Source organism: Amphiprion ocellaris, chromosome 14 (assembly GCF_022539595.1).
Source record: "Amphiprion ocellaris isolate individual 3 ecotype Okinawa chromosome 14, ASM2253959v1, whole genome shotgun sequence".
Lineage (NCBI taxonomy): Eukaryota > Metazoa > Chordata > Actinopteri > Pomacentridae > Amphiprion > Amphiprion ocellaris.
In genome coordinates this window covers 24,360,991-24,381,433 of record NC_072779.1, presented here as the reverse complement: position 1 = coordinate 24,381,433, position 20,443 = coordinate 24,360,991, and the positions used below count along the sequence as shown (strand labels likewise).

Genomic DNA, 20,443 nt, shown 5'->3' with positions numbered 1-20,443 from the left:
TTGTTCAAAATACAATACATGCTGGTTCTGAGACATTGTTTCATTTACACAAATGTATGAGAAAAATGAGATCTAGGTTGAATCCCACCTGCTTTGGTGGTCCTGTGACTTACCATCTTTAAGGCCATCATCACACTAAAATGGTAATGTTACCAAATATCTTACGGTTAATTTTAATACCTACAAAACTAATTACATTCATGGTATGACCGTAGCTGTACCTTGTGATTGACCCAGTTGTACAACAGAGTGGAGCGTCGTTACTATGATGGGGTTGCAGATGTGTTTTTTGTTCTGTATAACAGGCACATTTGCCTGTTGTCCAAGACAGAAAAAAATGCTTGCTTCATGTGGTAGTCAGGTGGATCAACGTGGCGGCATAAAGCTGTGAAAATTCGTCTTTCATCTGGCACTGTCTGGTTAAGTTATTGGAGGCTCTTGCTGTTGCCAAAATAGCGCCTTCAGTGTGCAGTAAGCAGCTGCAGGGCTGTCAGACAGCACAGAGCATCACTGCAGCTGTGATGCCAACTTTCAAGAACAGCACTGATCTGATTGCACATTTCCACAAAACTGATAACAAAAGGGATATTGAAGTGATGAACTCTGTCTGCACCCACCTGGCCTCATGATGCTGGTGCAGTATGGTATTTCTGCCTTTCTAGGACATTTGTCACTATATCATGTAGACAAGGTGTTGCATGTCTATGCATGTCTTAAATTTATTGAACAACAATGCAGGTTGTTAACTGCAGGAGGCTACAGCCCTTTTGATAGAAGGGAAATAGGACAGACCTTGGTGTAATTGTTAGATGTGTCCAACATATCTAGTCTGATTTCATTTATGCTTGGGAGTTTTGTTTAATTTATGTGTTCTTTGAATTACCAATGTACTCTCATATTTAGTGTGAGTGATTAAACTGTTGTAGTCTATATAAAAATGACCAGTGTGTTTCAGACATTTTTAAAGCTTATTCATTTTTAATGGAACTGACTATGGATCAAGTCACTAGTACTCTAGTACCATGAGTTGAAATAAAAAAATGAGATCAGTCAATAGCTAGCCCAACATGATTACATAAGATGTGATCAGGTAAGATGAGCTTTATTGATTCCACAGTGGGGAAAGTTCACCATTACAGCAGCTGAAAAGACAGGAGTCTTTTAAGATTAAATTATATACACAGTACAAAAATTGCAGAGAAACATGATATACAAAAGATGAGATGGTAACACATTATTGCACACAAGTTACAGTAGCAGCGTCAGTAGAATGTGTATGTAAAGAGAAAGTGCAGCAGTAAGTGTTGTAGACCAGCGAGGTATAGTGTAGCATTGTACAGTCTGACTGATGATGAAATAAAGGATCTGCGGAAACGCTCCTCGACACTGACCCAGAGTCCCTGGATGTTCAGCGGTGGAGTGTTTGACGGTTTCCTGTCTAAGTCAACCACCATTTCCTTTGTCTTGCTGAGATTCTTTGAAGGTGATTCTGCTCCTTCAAATGAAATCAATAACTGACCGTCAAATCAAATAAATTCAGTACGGTTCAAAAACATTTTGACAGCATTTATTAATAAATAACTTTTGCTATAACTACATCTGCAAATAAAGTGAAAAATAATGACTGAACAACCTGAACCAACTTATATACATCTTTAACAATACCTAAATCTCAAAAAATTTAAACAGTAGAACACTTTTACATTTTTCTGTCTTATATCACTCCCCTTATACCCCTGCTGCTTAATGGGAGAACTGAACTGCCAGTGTTCTGAATCATGGTCTGAACGGTGTCAGGGTCGTTCTCAAACACATTTGGAGCTCATTGGTGCATCTGGAACCATATTTAGTTTGGATTATGTTCATAGTTGAGAAGCTGCCTTACAGCTGTATGTTGATCCAAACATAGTCAACATGTGCAGGACGACTTTCCTCTCAGTGTCGATTTGTTTATTACTCAGCCAAGGAACGCGGTGCAGTTATGTGATGATCGGCATACGTTTGTCTGTGAATCTGTCTGTCCGTCTGCAACATTACTCTAAAACAGACAAATGGGTTTGGATTAAATTTTCAGGGAAGGTCAGAAATGACACAAGTGTCATTAGAGTTTGGCAGTGATGCGGCTTATAGTCTGGATCCACAGATTTGTTCAGGATTTTCCATTGCAACATATAGCGGCCGGCATGGCGTCGCTGTAACCATGACAATAAGTGAACGCTGTTTCAGTTCCCTGCATCAATTCACTCGACCCCTTACATATTTTGGTCACGCAGTTCGGTATCTGTACTACACAACGTACGCATGCACAACACACACCTGTGCTCACGCAAGGCAATTTTGTATTTGTTTAGTTAGTTTCTGGGTCGATCAATTAAATGTCCAAGATCTATGTTGCCGTGATTTCTGAATACACAAATTGAGGAGAGAACAGTCTTGGTGGAGCACTGCACTCTCTGAGTGCTTTTCTTGTTTATCTTTTTGTCCGTCCTCCTCTCATCAGTCCCTCACCTGTTTTCTAACTCAGCTGCGATGTTTAGCAGCTGGAATGCAGAGACCAATTCATTGGCTGGGTAGCGTCATGTGGGATGGCTGAACTCGTACCTAATTGGTCTGTGTGTTTCCTGAGCTGAAGAACTAATACTGTAAACACTGGAAAAGCTGCGCCGGTAAAATAGAAGCAACCCATCAAATTTAAAATACCCAAAATGCATTGTTTCAGGGATTTTGAGTCATTCTGCACTGCAGATGCCTTAATTGCGTTAAAATTTTTAATCTGATTAATTAAGGTGCTGGATTAATCTGCGTTAACGCGCTAATTTTGACAGCCCTAAATATTACACTTAATTTGATGTTTGTTCTCTGAAGTGTGTGGAGAAATTGCAAAGAAGTGCTGGGAAAGGTGTATCGCTGCACAGGAAAACTACTTTGAAGGGGATAGCAGTTAAATTTAAATCAGTGCTTTTATAGGTACAGTCTCTTAACTTCTAGATCGCACTTCGTAAATGCGACCTTACACATGTTTTACCATTTGGTGTGGACTTTTTGAACTCCTAGTAACATTATTCTGTACTACAACAGTTGTGTAACAAGATTAGTAACTCTTAACTTCTGACTCTCCCCTCCGTTACTGAACTCAGCATTTCAGTTTTTTCTGATTTAATTCTTGCAGGCAGCACAGGTGGTCAGTATTCAACAGTGATTTTGAAAGCAGACACACAGAGGCTAAACTCCTATCAGTTTCCTGGTCATACAGTGATGATAATAATGAGTGAATAATGAATGTCCCAAGCCATATCAGAGTTTATGAGCGTCTGTGTAGGTTTTAAAGGTTTCATATGTACTTAATGGATTATAGGGCTTCTCCTGAGCTTTAGATCAGATAGATCATCTGTTAGAGCAATTCAGGTCAGAATGCATTAAAATTATTGTTACTGCTGTTTGTATATGTTCCCACATTTGTTCAGTGGAGGCTAAACAACACATATGCATGTGTGAATCATGGCTAGATTTCAACACTTTTCACACTAATTTAACATGACATTGGACAACACTGACTACAAATATAGAGTAATAATTCATTTTCATGCAGTTCCTGTATTTGTGTAACTTGCTGGCAACTGTAGTATCTTTAAATGTTTTTCAGTTACCCGCTGGCCTGAATGAAACGGTGATTACTACTGATGTTTAGTCAGACAATGATCACTGCTCTGTAAAAATTGATGTAGAGAATGCTGCCATCATGTGGTGATAGGCAGAATCATCATCATCATCTAATTAGACAAATCCTATCTTACCCATCTTTACATGCTGTATGAAACATTGCTTAAAAATGGTTAATTAAAAATGGTTAAAAGAAACCCCAAATACAGTAAGTGGAGAAATTCAATGAATGATTAAACTTCTGCAGAGGTACATGTGCATGTTACAACTAAGCAATCAACAGTTATACTCTGTGACACATATAAGAATACTGAGCACTGTCAGGTTATTCTGATTTCGTATTTAGGTGGCAAGATAAAAAGATTTAAGTGGCTTTGAAAGAGGTTTCAGTGTTGGGTGTCGGAGGGCAGGAGCTGCAGTTCCACAGGCTCCTTAGCTGACTAGTGTTTCAATAGGAACTGACTGTGACGTCTATTTTTAAAAGGTCTATAAGAAAGACAAAGTACAGTCAGGCTGGAAATTGAGATTATTGTTTGCTTATGAAAATGTGAATAATGTGAGTCATACTCTAAGGCATTCACAGTAACAGGATCTCAACCTAGTTGAACAGTTAATTTTGGGCCGTTGTGGTGAACAGCACCCTCCATTATCATCAAAATACCAAAAGAGAAAAAAAATCCCTCATGTAGAGTTCTAGAGACTTGAGGAATCACTGTCAAAGTGCATTGAATCTGTTAGATGTAATCAAGCATCTTGAGCAGACAGTCTTAGTATTTTTTTAACCAAATATCACAATACATGACGGTGATTAAAGCATCATTATATATTACATTTTGTGGTATTTAATTTGTACTTAAATGTAATTTCTCATGCAGTGAGATATTCATTTAAATCTTTGAAACCTTGGGTGAAATATAGTACAACTAAAAGACTTTTTAAAAGACTATAACATGATTCATAGAACATCATTAATTTACAATTAAACAATACAGCTTACATAAGTGAATCCAAAAGTGAACCACACATTCAGATGTGTCTATATTTTAGGAATCAGACTCTCAAAAGTATCTTTATTGTCTGTTCCAGCAATTTAAGGCCAGCAGTCTCAGCAGCATATTAATGTTGTAAAAATCACTGATCAATATGAAACAGCTGAAATTGAAACAGGGACACACTGTTATGATCTAAATGCTATCATGACAATAACCTGTATTAAATACAGGGCATTTGTAATGAATATAAAAACTGGAAAATATTTGCAAAACAGTACCTAGGTTTTGATTTCAACCCTTTTCCAACATGTTAACGAAGACATGCTAGATCTAGTAGCTTGTGTCATGAAGTACACCAATAGCCAAACTGCCATGGTGACTATGAGGAGTGTGTTGCTACAAAACAAATAGTATTTTAATAATAGAGAAGGTTGTTGAAATGTATTCACACTTCTGGTCATGCAGCACAGTATGTCACTCCGTCAAGTTCCAGTTACCAGGTGCTTTTTATTCAAGTTGTCTGCTATGAAACATCTCCACTTGGGTTCAATACTTAGCTGTAAAAGATGAAGTATTTTTTGGAGTTGGAGCTCCAGCAGAGGGAGCCAGAAGTCAAGATTTCTTGTTTACTTTCATCTTCACTGTTCAACATCCTGCTATCATCAAGAATAAGGAAGGCTTACATCTAATTTTTCCTCATCTAAATTGTCCATAGTTGCCCAGATCTTTGACCTAAAGACTTTAACTGGTCTGTAATAGTTTTGGCTGATGTCATCACTGAAGAAATTATACTGAATTCCTTTAAATATTGATAAAATACATTGCATTTACCTCTGAGTTGTATAATTTGGACACCGTGTTATGTAATAATGCATATTGGTCATCTGCTGTACTGCATGGTAGTCATCGCAAGTACTGATGCAGATCTCAATACTTTATTATAGCCTACTGTCAGCTACGTTATTCCTCCCACACTTGTGAGGTCATTAAGACGCCCACACACTGAGCTCACATTGCTGCAAAGTACTGTGCATTACCTCAGTTTTGTGGCTGGCATGCACTGGGGGAAGAAGACAAGACAGTGAAGGGAGTGTGACGCTTGGGACAGTATTTGACAGGGGAACCCAAGGTGTATGCAGTCATTTGGCCATCAGTTTTAGTTGTACCACCTACATGCACGTTGTTACAGACCAGGTACACCTCTTTGTGGTAAGGGTATTCCCTGATGGCAGTGATCTGTTTCAGGAGTATAATTCCCTCAGCGGAACTGTACACATTGTTTAGGAAGTTTGAAGAGTTCAAGGTCTTGCACTGGCCTCTAAATTCTTCCCAAACAGTGCATGGCTCAGTGGGTTGGAGCAGTTTTGCTATAGCAAGGACTAATATATAAATTATTGCATTGTAAATGATCACTTTGTTGAAAATAATACCTGTAATTGGTATATAACTTGCATCAAAATTTAGCAATCAACCAGTTCACACAGTAAAATTCTGCAGTGACATTATTACATGAAGGGATGTTTTGATCAAGTTTTTTTTTTGCCTCTGATCTGATTCAAGTCCATCCATCCATCCATTATCTATACACCGCTTAATCCTCACTAGGGTCGCGGGGCTGATTCAAGTCATGATAAAAAATTTCAATCTGATACATTTTTCATGGACAATACACAGTACAAGTACAATACATTATGAATGAATGAATTCAGTCCATTGTATATGCTTGACAACAGAATATCTCTGCAATAGATTAAGACAAAATGTTTTTCTGCATATAAGCTGTCTCTTAGAGGCTAATTCATGGCGATAAGCAGACTGTGGCTCTGTTTATGCTATGGTTGGACCCCGTCAATCTGTCACGTGGCTGGCAGCATCTATACTCATATCAACACAGAAAAACACGAGGAAACAGCAGCTGCTTACAGATTACACTGTAGTATCGTATCAGGGATAATTTGTGAGGTGTCCCCAGCACAAGATTTCTGGAGAAATGAGAACCTCCCACCATGTTTGGGCTCTGTATGTGGAAAGCACAGCAGACACACTTTCAGTGCAGACAATCCCCACAGTTACAAAGTTAGTGATGCATGTTGGCAGTCTGCCTGGACCCTTGCTTATTAGGATATGTCACAAACACACAGTATTAGGTGTTGTAGCATGGCTCCTAAAGCTCAAAAATTTGGTGAAAACCTGTATGTTCTTCCATAGCAGTGGGCTGCTCATCCAACTCAATTAATCAATTTACCCTCTGAAATCTTTATGACCTTGTCACTGTGTTGAGTATGTTTCTCTTACCTTTTCAAAGGTATCCTCTTGGGTGTGTTGCTTCACTGCAACCTTTCCTGGGTTACCAGATTGAACCCACTGTTTCAATTCAAATTATTGTCACATGGCAGACATTTTAGCTGTGCCCTGCCACAAATTCTCTGCTCTTCTTCTACATTCCAGTCCAATATGTGGCGGTAATACAAATTTAAATGGATTTGCTAACTACCAGTCAAACCAAAAGATGAAGACTAAGAAGAAGAATAATTCTGGTTTCCCTTATGACACCTGTGTGACAGCTGATGTAAACAAAAGATTAGACTTAACTTTGTGCTCAAAAAAGCTGATACCCATCCGTTCAAAGAATGGTTTGAGTGGCTAAGATTGGACTGGGGAAGCACTAATTACACCTTATAAAATATGGCTGTTTAGTGAGATTAAGGTATTTAAAACAAAACAAAACTTTGAATGTATTAAGATGTTATTCCTGGTATTTATGTATTCCAAGAAAGTGATATGGCTAAAGGAAATTCACATTTCTGCTGACAAGAAAGCTCCTGCGTTCTTGTTATGCACAAGCCTCTACTCTCACATCAGTGGGTTTCAGAGGCAGATGTCATTAGATACCGTTTGAGTCTTATGAGCAGTGCGAGTTTTAAATATGTAAATAGCCTCATATGTGGAACCATAAAATTATGTAGTGAAAATGTATGAATTGTGTAGCAGAAATGTATTCTCACACGGGAGCAGCAAATAATAAGATGTAGCGTAACAGACTCACACAACTGTGCCAAATTAAAGAACATGTAAAATGTGAAATTCCAGAGCTACAGATGGAAAATGAAAATCTGCTGTTTGTTTTATAGTCTGAGCCTACAATTTTGATTTATTTTATTTATTTATTTTTGTTATTGGTGAGATCTCCATATGCTTATTTTATGGCAGACAAGATGCAATGTTTTTACCACTTACTAATCCATATATTTTGATGCTGAAACATACGTAGCAATTGAGGCAGATGGCCACCTTCCCTGAGCCTGGTTCTAGTGGAAGTTTTTTTTAAATTCTCCCCGTTACAGGTTTTTTTTTTTTGTTTCCTTTCCACTGTCGCTTGCTCATAGGGAATCCATAGGCAACTTTGGATTGTTGGATTCTCCATTCTGTTTAAAATTCGCAAGGTCTTTACCTCACTATGTGAAGTTCTATGAGATGACATACGTTGTGAATTGGTGCTACATAATAATATTGAATTGAATGTGTGTGATTGGTCTAGCTCCTTTTTATGTAGCAAAAAAAAGAAGCATAACGTACTTTTCTTGGCAACCCTGATACCTGCTAGTCCATCTGTTGAGTGCATTAAGATGTGAACTCGCAAGAACATCTTTTGTGTGCACCACTGGTTGGTTGTTTTCTACATAGCTCTTATGTATTTGGTCATATGAGTACTCATCGACTGCTCAATCGCATTGATAAATTTTTAAAATTTTTTCAAGGCAAGCTCCTGAGTTCACGTAGTTGACGTATTAGTGGAACTGTTGTTGGCTACATGCCTTTAATGTGCATCCGTCTCATCTTTAACTAAGCTCAATTTTAAGCCAAAATGATCACGTTGGTGTTTTTATGTGTGAACAAGCTGTCAGTATTGCCCTTCTCTTGCAGTGTGTCCAGAGTCTCACAGTGTTATATCAGAGATTACCAATTAAAAATGAATAAATACGACTAAAAGGAAAAAAAAAACTGCCAGTTTCTCATAAGAACTGACATCATACTGAGAAGTGCACTTGATATTTGTATCCATGGAGGTACAGTAAGTAAGGTACAGTAAGTAAGTAACTTTCAGAACATTTAGACACATTGTATTTATCTAAATTTGACTGTTTTACAACTCTGCTTGTCCTGTCTTTAACTGAAACAAAGACTGGTTTAATAGTAATGCAGTCTTGATTGGTTAATTAATAAAATTTTGGAGCTTAAAGTGTGATGATATAAACTTCTCTAAACCATAAACTGCTCAGAGTCATTCAATTCATTCCTCCTCTCACTGTTTTCTGAAATTGATGTTCGGGGAATCCCACCATTGCTAAATGATGAGAGTCAGGTTGAATTTTTCTAAACTGCATTCTTACGTGGATTCATATGTTTTCATGTTACCACCCCGCATCAGGCTATTTCCTTGAGGGAGGTGAGAGCCAGGGGAGTGGGTAGTGATGCATTACTGGTAAATGATAGCTTATGTGTGTGTTGGGAGATAGAGGGATTAGTCACTATGGCTAGAATAATCACTCCCCAAAGAAGCACAGCTACACAGGAGTCCAGCCCACTCCACCCACCCGTTACGTAAGCATGAAGAAAACACATCAGCATTGTGACAGTGTCTATCTGTATTTACTCTAGGAATGCTTAATGTAAAAGGGATTTTGTGCTTGTTTAAGGAAGCTACCGGTATATTTGCATGTGAGACATATGTGTCAAAGAGGATGCAGAGCTCCTCAGATCCACTGCAGGGTTGCCTAGGAAACCCAAAAGGGGTGAGATCAGCATGCCTACAGTCACTGTCAAAAAGCAAATAGGCCAGTACCCTAAAATGTTAATGGGAATAAATTCACTATGCATTTTTTAATTTAATTACTACAACAAGCTCAGCAATGTTGCGTTATATTAATGCTGCATTAGTGTGAGGTACCTTAGTACCTTTTCCATTTCAGTTGTTATTAATGGAGTTATTTTTTACTTTTATGCAAGGTTTTTGCTGTTTTTACATTTAGTCATACAGATCCTATGACTATATTACTCAGTTCAGTTCATGTAACCGCAATCCTGTGGTAGACTGCTGATTTAAAATCTTCTGTGGCCTACCCGCCATGTAGGGGGCAGACCACAGAAGGTGAATGATGAAAAGGCTAATTGTTGGCAGAGTACTCTTTCCAAGCATGTTAATGGAAGTTGACTGGAAGGTGAAAGTGTGGTCAACAAAGGTGCACTAGCAGCAGGGATGACCACAGCCTTGAGAGGATTATCAAGAAAAGCTGATTCAAGAACTTGGGAGAGCTTCACAAGGAGTGGACTGAGGCTGACGTTAGTGTATTAAGAACCACAAAGCACAGACGTCTTAATGAAAGGTGTTACAACTGTCGCATTCCTCATACCAAGACACTCCTGAACCAGAGACAACATCAGAAGCATCTTAACTGGGCTGAGGAGAAAAAGACCTGAACTGTTGCTCAGTGGTCTAAAGTTCTCTTTTTAGATAAAAGTAATTTTTGAATTTCATTTGGAAATCAAGTGTCACAGCCTGGAGGTGATCAGCGCTGATGGAGAACAGCTGCAGCTCATCCAATCACCTCCGGCATAAAGACAGTCTCCCCACACTGATTCAGTGTGGGTTTCTACTGCTTGTCACAGACAACGGTGCGTGAAACAGCCTGCTCCGGTCGACCCGGCCCCGTCCCTCAGAGAGAACCTGCCCGTAGTGAGTCTTGTCCCTAGTTGGCGTTGATAGTTTTGTTATAATTTTTGGTGAATAAACCCTGTACGATCATCCTGTCTGCCTGCCGTCCACTCTGTGCTCTTCTCATTTTGGGTTCTAAACTGCAAACGCACCGTGACATCAGGGTCCTAGAGTCTGGAAGAAGAGTGGAGAGGCTCAGAATCCAAGGTGTTTGAAGTGAAGTTTCCATAGTCTTTCATTATTTGAAGTGCCATGTCATGGTGCTGGTGTTGGTCCACTGGGTTTTATGAACTCAACGCAATTGTCTATCAGGAGACTTTTTAAGCACTTCATGCTTCTGTCTGCTGACAAGCTGTATGGAGATGTTGATTTTCATTTGGGCTGGACAGTGGCTCGTGGTTAGCACTTTTGCCTTTCTGCGAGAACATCCTCGATCCACGTCCCAGCCTGGGCCTGGGATCTTTCTGCACAGAGTTTGCATGTTCTCCCTGAGCATGCATGACTTTTCTCTGGCTTCTTCCCACAGTCCAAACACATGCTTAGGTTAGTTGATGATTCTAAATTGTCTGTAGGTGTGAATGTGAGTGTGACTGTTTGTCTCTATGTGTAGCACTGTGATAGACTGGTGACCTGTCCAGGGTGTCCCCTGCCTTCACCCTAAGTCAGCTGGGATAGACTCCAGCCTTCAATGACTGTAATGAAGATTAAGCTATGGATGGATGGATGGATGATTTTCTTTTCCAGTAGGACTTGCCACCTGCCCACAAACCACTACCAATGGGTTTGCTGACCATGATATTACTGTGCTTAATTGGCTGCCCAACTCACCTGACCTGAACCCTACAGTACCCGATATGGGGTATTGGTTAAATTAAGATGAGAAACATTCAACCCCAAAATACAGACAAGCTGAAGACTATTGCTAAAGCAACCTGGGCTTCTATAAAATCTCATCAGTGCCATGTGCTTATTGCCTCAATAACATGCTGTATTGATGCAGTAATTCATGGTGAAGGACCTCAAACCAAGTATTACTTTTATTATTTTTGATAGATCTTTGGAAGCATTTTAATAATTTGACATGTTGAATTTCTGATTTTCATGAGCTGAAAGCCGTAATCATCAAAATTCAAACAAGAAAATGTTTGAAATATTATACTTTAAGTACATTGAATATAGCATATATATATATAAAGGTTTACCTTTTAGAATTAAAATACTATAAAATAACTTTTTGAGGACATTCTAGTTATTTTAGATGTATTAGTATGTACTTGCAACTTCTCACTTTTATTATTCCACTGACATCCTTCTATGTTTTTACTATTTATTTCCACTATGACAATTAACAGTCAGATTTACTTTCTGAAGGCGAGGTTCAAATGTAAGTTCATTTTTATGATTATTTATTGAAAAATATTCAATTACTTTTGGTCAGCAAATGTGTATGAGTACAGAACATCAAGGACAGTAGAAGACAATTTGTACAGAAAATAATACATATTAAACAGTCTCTAACAACGTTACTGTAGTAGCTTTGCGTCAACCTCGTAGTTATTACTGTCCAGTTACAGTCATGTCTTTGACATAATGCTGCGACTATTTACTGTGTCTGCTTTGTCCTACTTTTGTTTGAAACAAGTCCTATAAATCTGATGAAATATTATCAAATATTGATTGTATAAGCTCAGTTTTAGCGTCATCCATCTAATGTGTAACCAAATCTTGCGACAGCGACTGCTATGTGATACACAGATAGTCCTAATCAGCTAATGTACAGCTAATCGATATTGCAGCAGCCTTCATGCCATCACCATACATGTGACCCTGCTGGCAAAAATACTCAGCAGATTGGGATTTTGTCATTGTATTTTCTCATAAAGCCTATGGATTACCAGTTAATACCAAGGGCTTAAAAGATGCTTCCGCTGTTAAAGTATAATTATTTGATTAAAATTTTGAACAAGCACAGTTTGTCCCATTATATAACTTGCTGAATTTATGATGCATGCATTAATGTCTCAACTCTTTCTCTCTCAATGCCACTTGTTAAAATCTACAAAAAAAATCCTAGTGGCTGTTTTGCATGTGGTGCAAGACAAATATTCATATAGAAAGAACAACAATAGTGAAGAACAATAAATGCTGAATTTGAATTCAGGCACATTAATCATTATTCTGCCATAGTTTTCCAGCTTATTGCACAGGTGGCAACCTATCATGATACCACGCTTGAATTCACTCAGCTCCTGAGAGTGACCCACTCTTTTACAAATGTTTGTAGAAGCAGTCTGCATGCCTGGATGCTTGATTTGATACACATGTGGTCATGGATTTGATTGGAACAGCTGAATTCAATTATTTGGAGGGGTGTCCCAGTACTTTTGTCACTGTAGTGTAAGTTTTCAATAAATCATCATTTAAAACCAGCATTTTGTGTTTTGTGGTGGTTCAGCCCCAAATAAGTTCCAAATAAACCAAATCAACTAAACAGCAATAGAACCATCGTTTTCCTTCATTTTGCTACTTTTTTTGTTTGATATCACTTTAAACGGATCTTTGGTTTTACCCTGGGAACTTATTTGAGGCTTCTTTTCATGATTTTTTAAATTTATTTATTAATTTTTAAAAACCCTTTTACAGTCAAAAAGAAAAAGAATCTTGACTTAATAACTTAACCAAAATAGGGGAGGAAAAAAAGCAGTAGTGAAAATCATTTTGGGTAATTTCAAATTGCTGCAGCCTTTTTTGTATTTATTTTGTGATGGTCTCATAGAGACCTAGCAAATGAATCACTCCTAGCCAGGACAAACTGAATTAGACTCATGCATGTACAGCTGAAGTTGTTCTCTGCTGGACTCATCCTGCCTTTTACATGCAAGCCGTGTGCCTTAGATATCACACCAGCTGTGTCTTTAAAGCAGCTCAGCAGCACGAACAGAATGCATTATTCCAGAGCTACTAGTTACTTGTTTGTGTCATGCTCTTAATGCCTTGCCCAAAACATGTACGTGGCATTACATAAAAATGACACTGGTGTATGAAGCCGACTGAGTAGATATTAGATGACAGAGAGTGGAGAACTGAATGGTTTTGGTTGCTGAAGTAGTTTTGATCATTATGGAGAGAAGTGCAAAAAACTGCTCTCTGTGTTAGGCACATTACCTATTGGAGAGCTGAATAAGAAATCAGCTATGGGGGTGTAAGGTCATTGTCTGTATTGAAGGGAACAGGCGGCCTCTATGTCTGAGGATTAGCCTCGCTGTTAGCTTGCCACCAGGCATCTGGTGCTCTCACAACACACAGTTTCAAAGGATAGCTGTGCTGCAACATGACTACAGAGAGAAGAGATTTTACTGGACTGTGAGTTACTCTTGACAACCATTGTATTTTGTCACAGTTTTTTTGATAGGGCTTAGTTTTACTAGAGATGTTGATGTTTTTGATGATATTGGAATGCAATGCAGTGTAGGAATGTCAGTTGTAATTTATTTCAGACCAGAACTATGCTTGTTAAATCAGCATGGAGGTAAGAACTGCTGCTGGATGCTTGTTCATATTTTCATTTAGTAAAGTCACTTTCTTGGTTTCCTTGTAATGAAACAAAAGTCAGAACACGTGTCCTTTTTTAAAGTCAAGTTAAGTTTGAAACCATTTGTATTGTGTGCTGCATTTCAAAGCTTAGTGTATACTTCTACTGCAGTATCTCATTCTGTAATAATAATGAAATGGGACAGTTAACAACTACTGGTTTTCTACGAGGTGGAGTCTATGGTGACTCATACGCTCACCATAGCATGTATCTACCATTCAAGAGCTTTTGGGGATTTGCATAAATTTTGCTGTATTCATTTGCATCAGTAATAGCCTGCTTTACTTTAAATGACAAAAAGAACCGTGGCTCTTTTGGTTTTCTTTGCTTTACAAAAACTACATCAGTAAGTCTTTAATCTGAATTTATTTCCTATTTAAACTTATTTCCTATCTAAATACAGGTCAGACTCAGTTGTGCACATTTGGGACTGAACATGATCCTGGACCTGGCCTGAATGCTAAGTACTGGTTTAGTACGTGGCATGATTGTTGCTGCCAAATGGGCGAACCCTCCTTAAGGTTAATTTAAATAGCAATGTGTCTTTTATGTGCAAGGCTTAAGTATTACACTGGTGTGGCGGATCACTTGTTTTGGGTCTGATCGCTGGTAAAGGATGGCCAGATATTCCAAAAATGTGTCTGCATCTTGAAAACAATAGCACTTGAATACCAAAGAGCTCACTTGAATCACACAACGCAAAAGCTTTGTGGTGGATATTTTAATGATGCACAAACATATGTTCAGTCCATTGCGCCAAAAGATTGTAATGCAGTCAGGCCGATGCATTTGTGACTCATGCTGACACACTCATGCAGACCATGTGTAAATGTTTGCGCCGATGTGGTCAGTAGTCCTGATTAAATTAATATTCTAAATGATATCATCTTTTCTTACCCAGTTGTGTTGATCTGTTCTGCACTGGTACTGTGCGTGTGTGCATGAAAACAGAACTAAGAGGATACACTACCATTCAAAAGTCTGGGGTCACCCAGACAATTTCATGTTTTCCATGAAAACGCATGCTTTTATTCATGCGCTAACATAATTGTATTAGGGTTTTCTAATCATCAATTAGCCTTTCAACACCATTAGCTAACACAATGTAGCATTAGAACACAGGAGTGATGGTTACTGGAAATGTTCCTCTGTACCCCTATGTAGATATTCCATTAAAAATCATCCATTTCCAGCTGGAATAGTCATTTACCACATTAACAATGTCTAGACTGGATTTCTGATTCATTTAATGTTATCCTCATTGAAACAAAATGCTTTTCTTTCAAAAATAAGGACATTTCTAAGTGACCACAAACTTTTGAATGGTAGTGTAATAACATAATGTATAATATAATTGAATATTTCACCTACACCTTGAAAACTAAGCTGTTGCCTCAAAGCTACAATGGCCTGGGTTATTCATCTGTGTGTCCTTCCTTTTTGAAATTTGCATGGAACACTTGGTCATAGAAATACAAGCATACATTTGGTATTTTGTAATACATCTGAACTGACTGTGTTCGACTAATGAAGTAGTAAAATAATAATGTGAACGCAATATTAAAGGAGGTTAACTTAATCAAGATCAGTGCAGATGAACACAATCACTGGCTGGAACTTTACTTGAAATTGAAGTTGAGCCAGAAATTGAATGAAGTACACAGTAAATTCTGTATGTGGTGTGATGTTCACCGTAGCTAGCAGCATTCTGCATAGAAGTCAGAAACTGCTTGCACCAACTGTCCATAAATCTATTACTAAGTTTAGGTTTTAAGTCTTTCCTAACTCATTTGTAACTACTTGCTGATCGGTCATTCAGTGTCAGATCATCAAATTTTTAGAATAACTTCAGTTCGACCATCTAAGATTTGCCTGAATTATTTTTTATAGCATAAAAATCTTGGATCTTTAAAAACATAATTGTGAAATATTACTTTGATACAGTCAAAAATAATTATTTACATACACACGTAAAGACCATGTATATCATGGCAATTTTGAGTTTGTCATGACTCCTGTAACTTTGAAACCCATACATCTCATAGATTTATTGCAGATCCTCTGGAAATATGATAAAATTTGCTGGGTCAAAAATATACATACAGCAACATGAATTTTCAATTTTGTTGCTGTAGAAAGGTGGCTGATCAGATTTTCTTAGTGGTATGGCCTCTACTTGACTACGGCTGGTGACTCCTCAGAGCAAAGTTAAATAGGGCCCATTTGATACACTCATTAGACTCAGCCAAAGACACTGCAGTGGGAGAGTCTCATCAAAGATCTCAAGAACCAAATCAGTGACTTGAGCAAGTCTGGAAAGTCACTTGAAGCCATTTCAAAGCTTTTGTGGTACAACTTGTCATACCTACTCAAACATTTATGAATGAAAATAACTTTGCTTTCATTTTAATTAGTGCTGGGCAATGATTTAAAAAAAAAAAAACAATCACGATTAATCACATATTGTTTCTGCGATTAATCACGATTAATGTACTGTTATGCGTACAATTAAATAATGAGTTTAAAAGTAGTGTATTCTGCATTTTTATTTTTTAAAGTACTGCTATATAAACAAAAATACAGTAACATTTGGTTTGCAAAGACTTTAAACAAATAAAGTGCTTTTTAACAGCAGTCTTCCCTTCACACAGCAGCAGTTAAAACATTTCTTGTAAATCTCAACTTAAACATTAATGTAATCAAATCAAGCCAGAGCTATTTGCCACTGCAGTGGCATTAACATTTTATCTGGTTTGTTATATATAATAGAAAAACAAGTTACCCTCAGAGTCCAGAGCCACGATCATAACATTATAACAGGAACCTTCCCAGCAACAGCAAGTTAACATTTATACGTCTGTATTCTTATTTTTTCTCTGGTACCAGCAGAAATATTTTTCTTTTATCAGGAAGCAGCAGAAACAGTCTATGTTCAGTAACAGCTGTCCCTGTTAGTGAGCTGAAAAAGTCCACAGCTGGGACTGACTCCAGAAGACTTTTCAGTCTGTGAAGTCCATGTTTGGACTTGGATAAAATGATTGCCGGCGTTAATGAATTGATACGTTAACGTGACAGTAACGCGTTAATGTGCCCAGCCCTAATTTTAATATTTCATAATACTTTTTGCTTTGTATTACTGTGACTACTACACATGGTTCAGAAAATATTACCGGCTGGATTTTGCATTATCAATTTTGTGTTACTGTGTGCTCAATTTTTTTCCATATTTCAACTGACCCATAATCAGATTATTTAATTTACTTGTCCAGTATAGCAGAATCTAAATCAATGTGAACAGCAAACAGCCAAGTAATAGTCAAATTTAATGTACGAATAAATTTTCCAAATATCTTGTTATATGTCCATAGTTTATAATTAAAAAAAAAGCAAATCAGAGGCTGTCAAGCTAAGGCCCGTGATTTTGTGAGACGAAATCACCCTTTTTTTCAGACAGATTTACCAAGTGTTGCAGTGTTTAAGTTTAAAGTATGCCTTGTTTGTTGATGGCTACGTATGAACAGCTATGAAAACTAGTTACGCCATCTTGTCAAAAGTGATCAACTGTCAACAGCCTTTCAGTCATTTACTATCTGTATGTCCACAGATATCCAGGAGTTCTATGAAGTAACGCTGTTAAACACACAGAAGAGCTGTGAGCAAAAGCTGGAGGAGGTCAACCACATGGCAGACAAGTGGGAAAAGAGCGTGTCTATACCAAACTCTGCCTGTCCAGTGGAGGAGGTGAGTCTCAGACGCAGCCAATCAGCCAAGCAAAACTTCACATATACCTGCATTAAAGAAGCAGCAGCAGTAACAGCAGCAAAAACAGAAACCAGCAGGAATGCTAGCAATGGGGGTTAAAGCTTTTTAGGACCCTTTCACACCCAGCGTGTTTGGTCCAGACTTTTGGAATTTTTAAATTCTGTTTCAAACCTTGCTCTGCATTGCACTATGGGCATTGAAAGCACCACTACCACCATGTCTTTGAGCAGACAAAACAGCTACCTGAAGTGATGTGGAGTGTCCTGATCCCCTTATACAGCCATCCCTTTTACACACTGGGCAAACTTTCTTTGTTCCCCATAAAACCCACTTGAGCTCCTCAGGTGTCCTGATTCTATCTGTGCTGATCTCGCAGTGGCTGATTTTTTTGTGTAGCTAGACAGCTAGTTAACATTCCAGAAGTCTTCAAATAAACACACAGATCAGATCTTGCCTTCCTGTATTTTACTTGTCTTAACTGTAGTTGGATCAATATTGTAAAACTAAAATATTACAGACAAAATAAAATAAACTGACATATTCAAATAGACAGTCAGTATTACACATGTACTGCAACTGAGAGTAAAGTTTCTTCCAACGCATACATATGCAATGTACTGTATAAGACACAGTTTGACCACTGTACAAAACATGACACAAATCTTCTAACATTACATTCTCTAAAAGATGCACATGTTTGATGCTTATGTACACATTTTACTTACAGACAGATGATCTCCAAGACAGAACTGTATCATAAAAACACCATGCATTCGGCTCTGTCCGTTTTAGCTGTCTGTGCTCCAGATGAGATGTAGCTATCAATAAAACAAAGAAACCTCAAAGATAGGCCGACAGTGCTCCCTGTGTCACTACTTCTGAAAACCAAACAAGAATGCAGAGCACTCACTGATGCTGTTTTTAAAATGCAACTGAATAGCTTGCTTACTTTTTTACTTTTTAATCCACTTTTACCTAACTTATTTAACTTATCCACTTACAAATTCATTGAAATTATTTACTTAACTCCAAAGACAGCACACTGTCCCTCGATGTGTTTAACTGTTCGCCATTGCAGCCATCAAGGTTACTCCCTGAACATTGGTTTTCTGGTGTCAGGATTGATATAATTTTTTTGTCAAGAAAAGTGTTATTTAAGTGGTGTAGTGGTTAGCACTTTTGCCTTGCAGCAAGAAGATCCCTGGTTCCCGTCCCGGCTTTCCCGGAATCTTTCTGCATGGAGTTTGCATGTTCTCCCTGTGCATGCGTGGGTTTTCTCCGGGTACTCCGGCTTCCTCCCACAGTCCAAAAATATGCTGAGGTTAACTGATTATTCTAAATTGCCCGTAGGTGTGAATGTGTGAGTGCTTGTTTGTCTATATATGTAGCCCTGCGACAGACTGGCGACCTGTCTAGGGTGTCCCCTGCCTTCGCCCGAGTCAGCTGGGATAGGCTCCAGCCCCCCCCCATGACCCTAGTGAGGATTAAGCGGTGTATAGATAATGGATGGATGGATGGGTTTCCACCAGCTCCACTCAGGGAAATGCTACAGGCGGCAAGCAGTGTTGCCAGCTACTCAGTAAGGAACGTAGCAACCATTTGTAATGGATGTTATGGGACAGAAGAATATCGTTGTGGGACAGACAAAAAATGAGTAAAAAAACACCCCAAATATGTTCAGAACTAGAGGCTGTGTGAGTCAAATGCAGTGATTTATTTTAGTATGACAGTGAAGAAACATTTACATTTACATCCTGCTCTGTACACCAGGACGGGATCAGCAGCGGCTTTGTGGACGCATGATTCATTTGCCGTCTGGACATGGAGTAGTGTGGGTCTCCTCTAATCTGACTGCAGCTGGGACTGCTGCGGGGTTAATGCGAGACTGACCGCCTGTGAGTGCTTTGGGACGCGGAGGGACTCATGGTAGCACCTGCTCCTCGTTGACGACAGTAGCTGTAGAACGATATGTGCTTTCATGTCAGAGTCTCCAAAACACCAGAAAAAGTCGCTAGATTTGTTGCTACTTGCTTTTGACAAAAAACAAAGACGCCAGATTTAACGAGAAAGTCGCCAAGTTGGCAACACTGGTGGCAAGGTGAAAGATGTGGTCTGGGATGGGAGAGGGCTGTTGCCATGTCATGGGCTTAGTCAGGGAGAGATCATTGTGGACCTCCAGCCTGCCTGACCAGGAGATGCAGGTTATTATGGACTCCACTTCTGAGCCGTCACTAGCCAGGAGAATACGTGGAGAAGCGGCTACCATCCGACCCTTCAGAGGGGGAGAGGATGTGGTTGACGTTGGAGGTGTGGTGGTAAAGCTGAGGGCACAGTGTTTCCAACACAAAAAGAAAAATCTGAAAATGTCAATCTGTTGCCTATTGAAGACACAGCTGTCCCAGCTTTGAGCATTAAACCTCCTGACTCTTGGCTTTGAGATCGGAGGAAGTAGCTCTAAACAGGTTTGGAAGGTTTGGTACAGGCACAGACGGTACAGGCAGAGGCAAAAGACAGCAAGAGTCCTGAGGGTCCAGGGTGACAGGTCAGAGGGAGTGGGCCCTTTGCAGAATAAGTCTTTCAGCAATTTGAATGCATGGTAAGTGAGCCTGCCGCCACTGCTGGAAAAAAATCCTAGAGTAAACACTGCAGTTCATGCAGAAAATGTTTGTTAACACAGAAGTAACAAGTTGTTTGCAGTAGCATGATTAATCTGTCAAAACATTC

General features: G+C 38.7%; 1 protein-coding gene across 26 annotated transcripts in view; it reads left to right on the top strand.

Moving 5' to 3' along the window:
• The window catches only part of dlg2 (discs, large homolog 2 (Drosophila)), a 186,852-nt gene that overhangs the window by 12,099 nt on the left and 154,310 nt on the right, over positions 1-20,443 (top strand). For 25 of the 26 annotated variants that reach the window (XM_055017123.1, XM_035951106.2, XM_035951104.2 and 22 more), the window contains one exon: positions 17,562-17,698. In XM_055017123.1, coding sequence (XP_054873098.1) covers positions 17,562-17,698 — 137 coding nt within the window. Of the gene's footprint in view, positions 1-13,649; positions 13,729-17,561; positions 17,699-20,443 lie in introns of those variants that run through there. The other variant, XM_055017136.1, reaches the window with a different exon arrangement.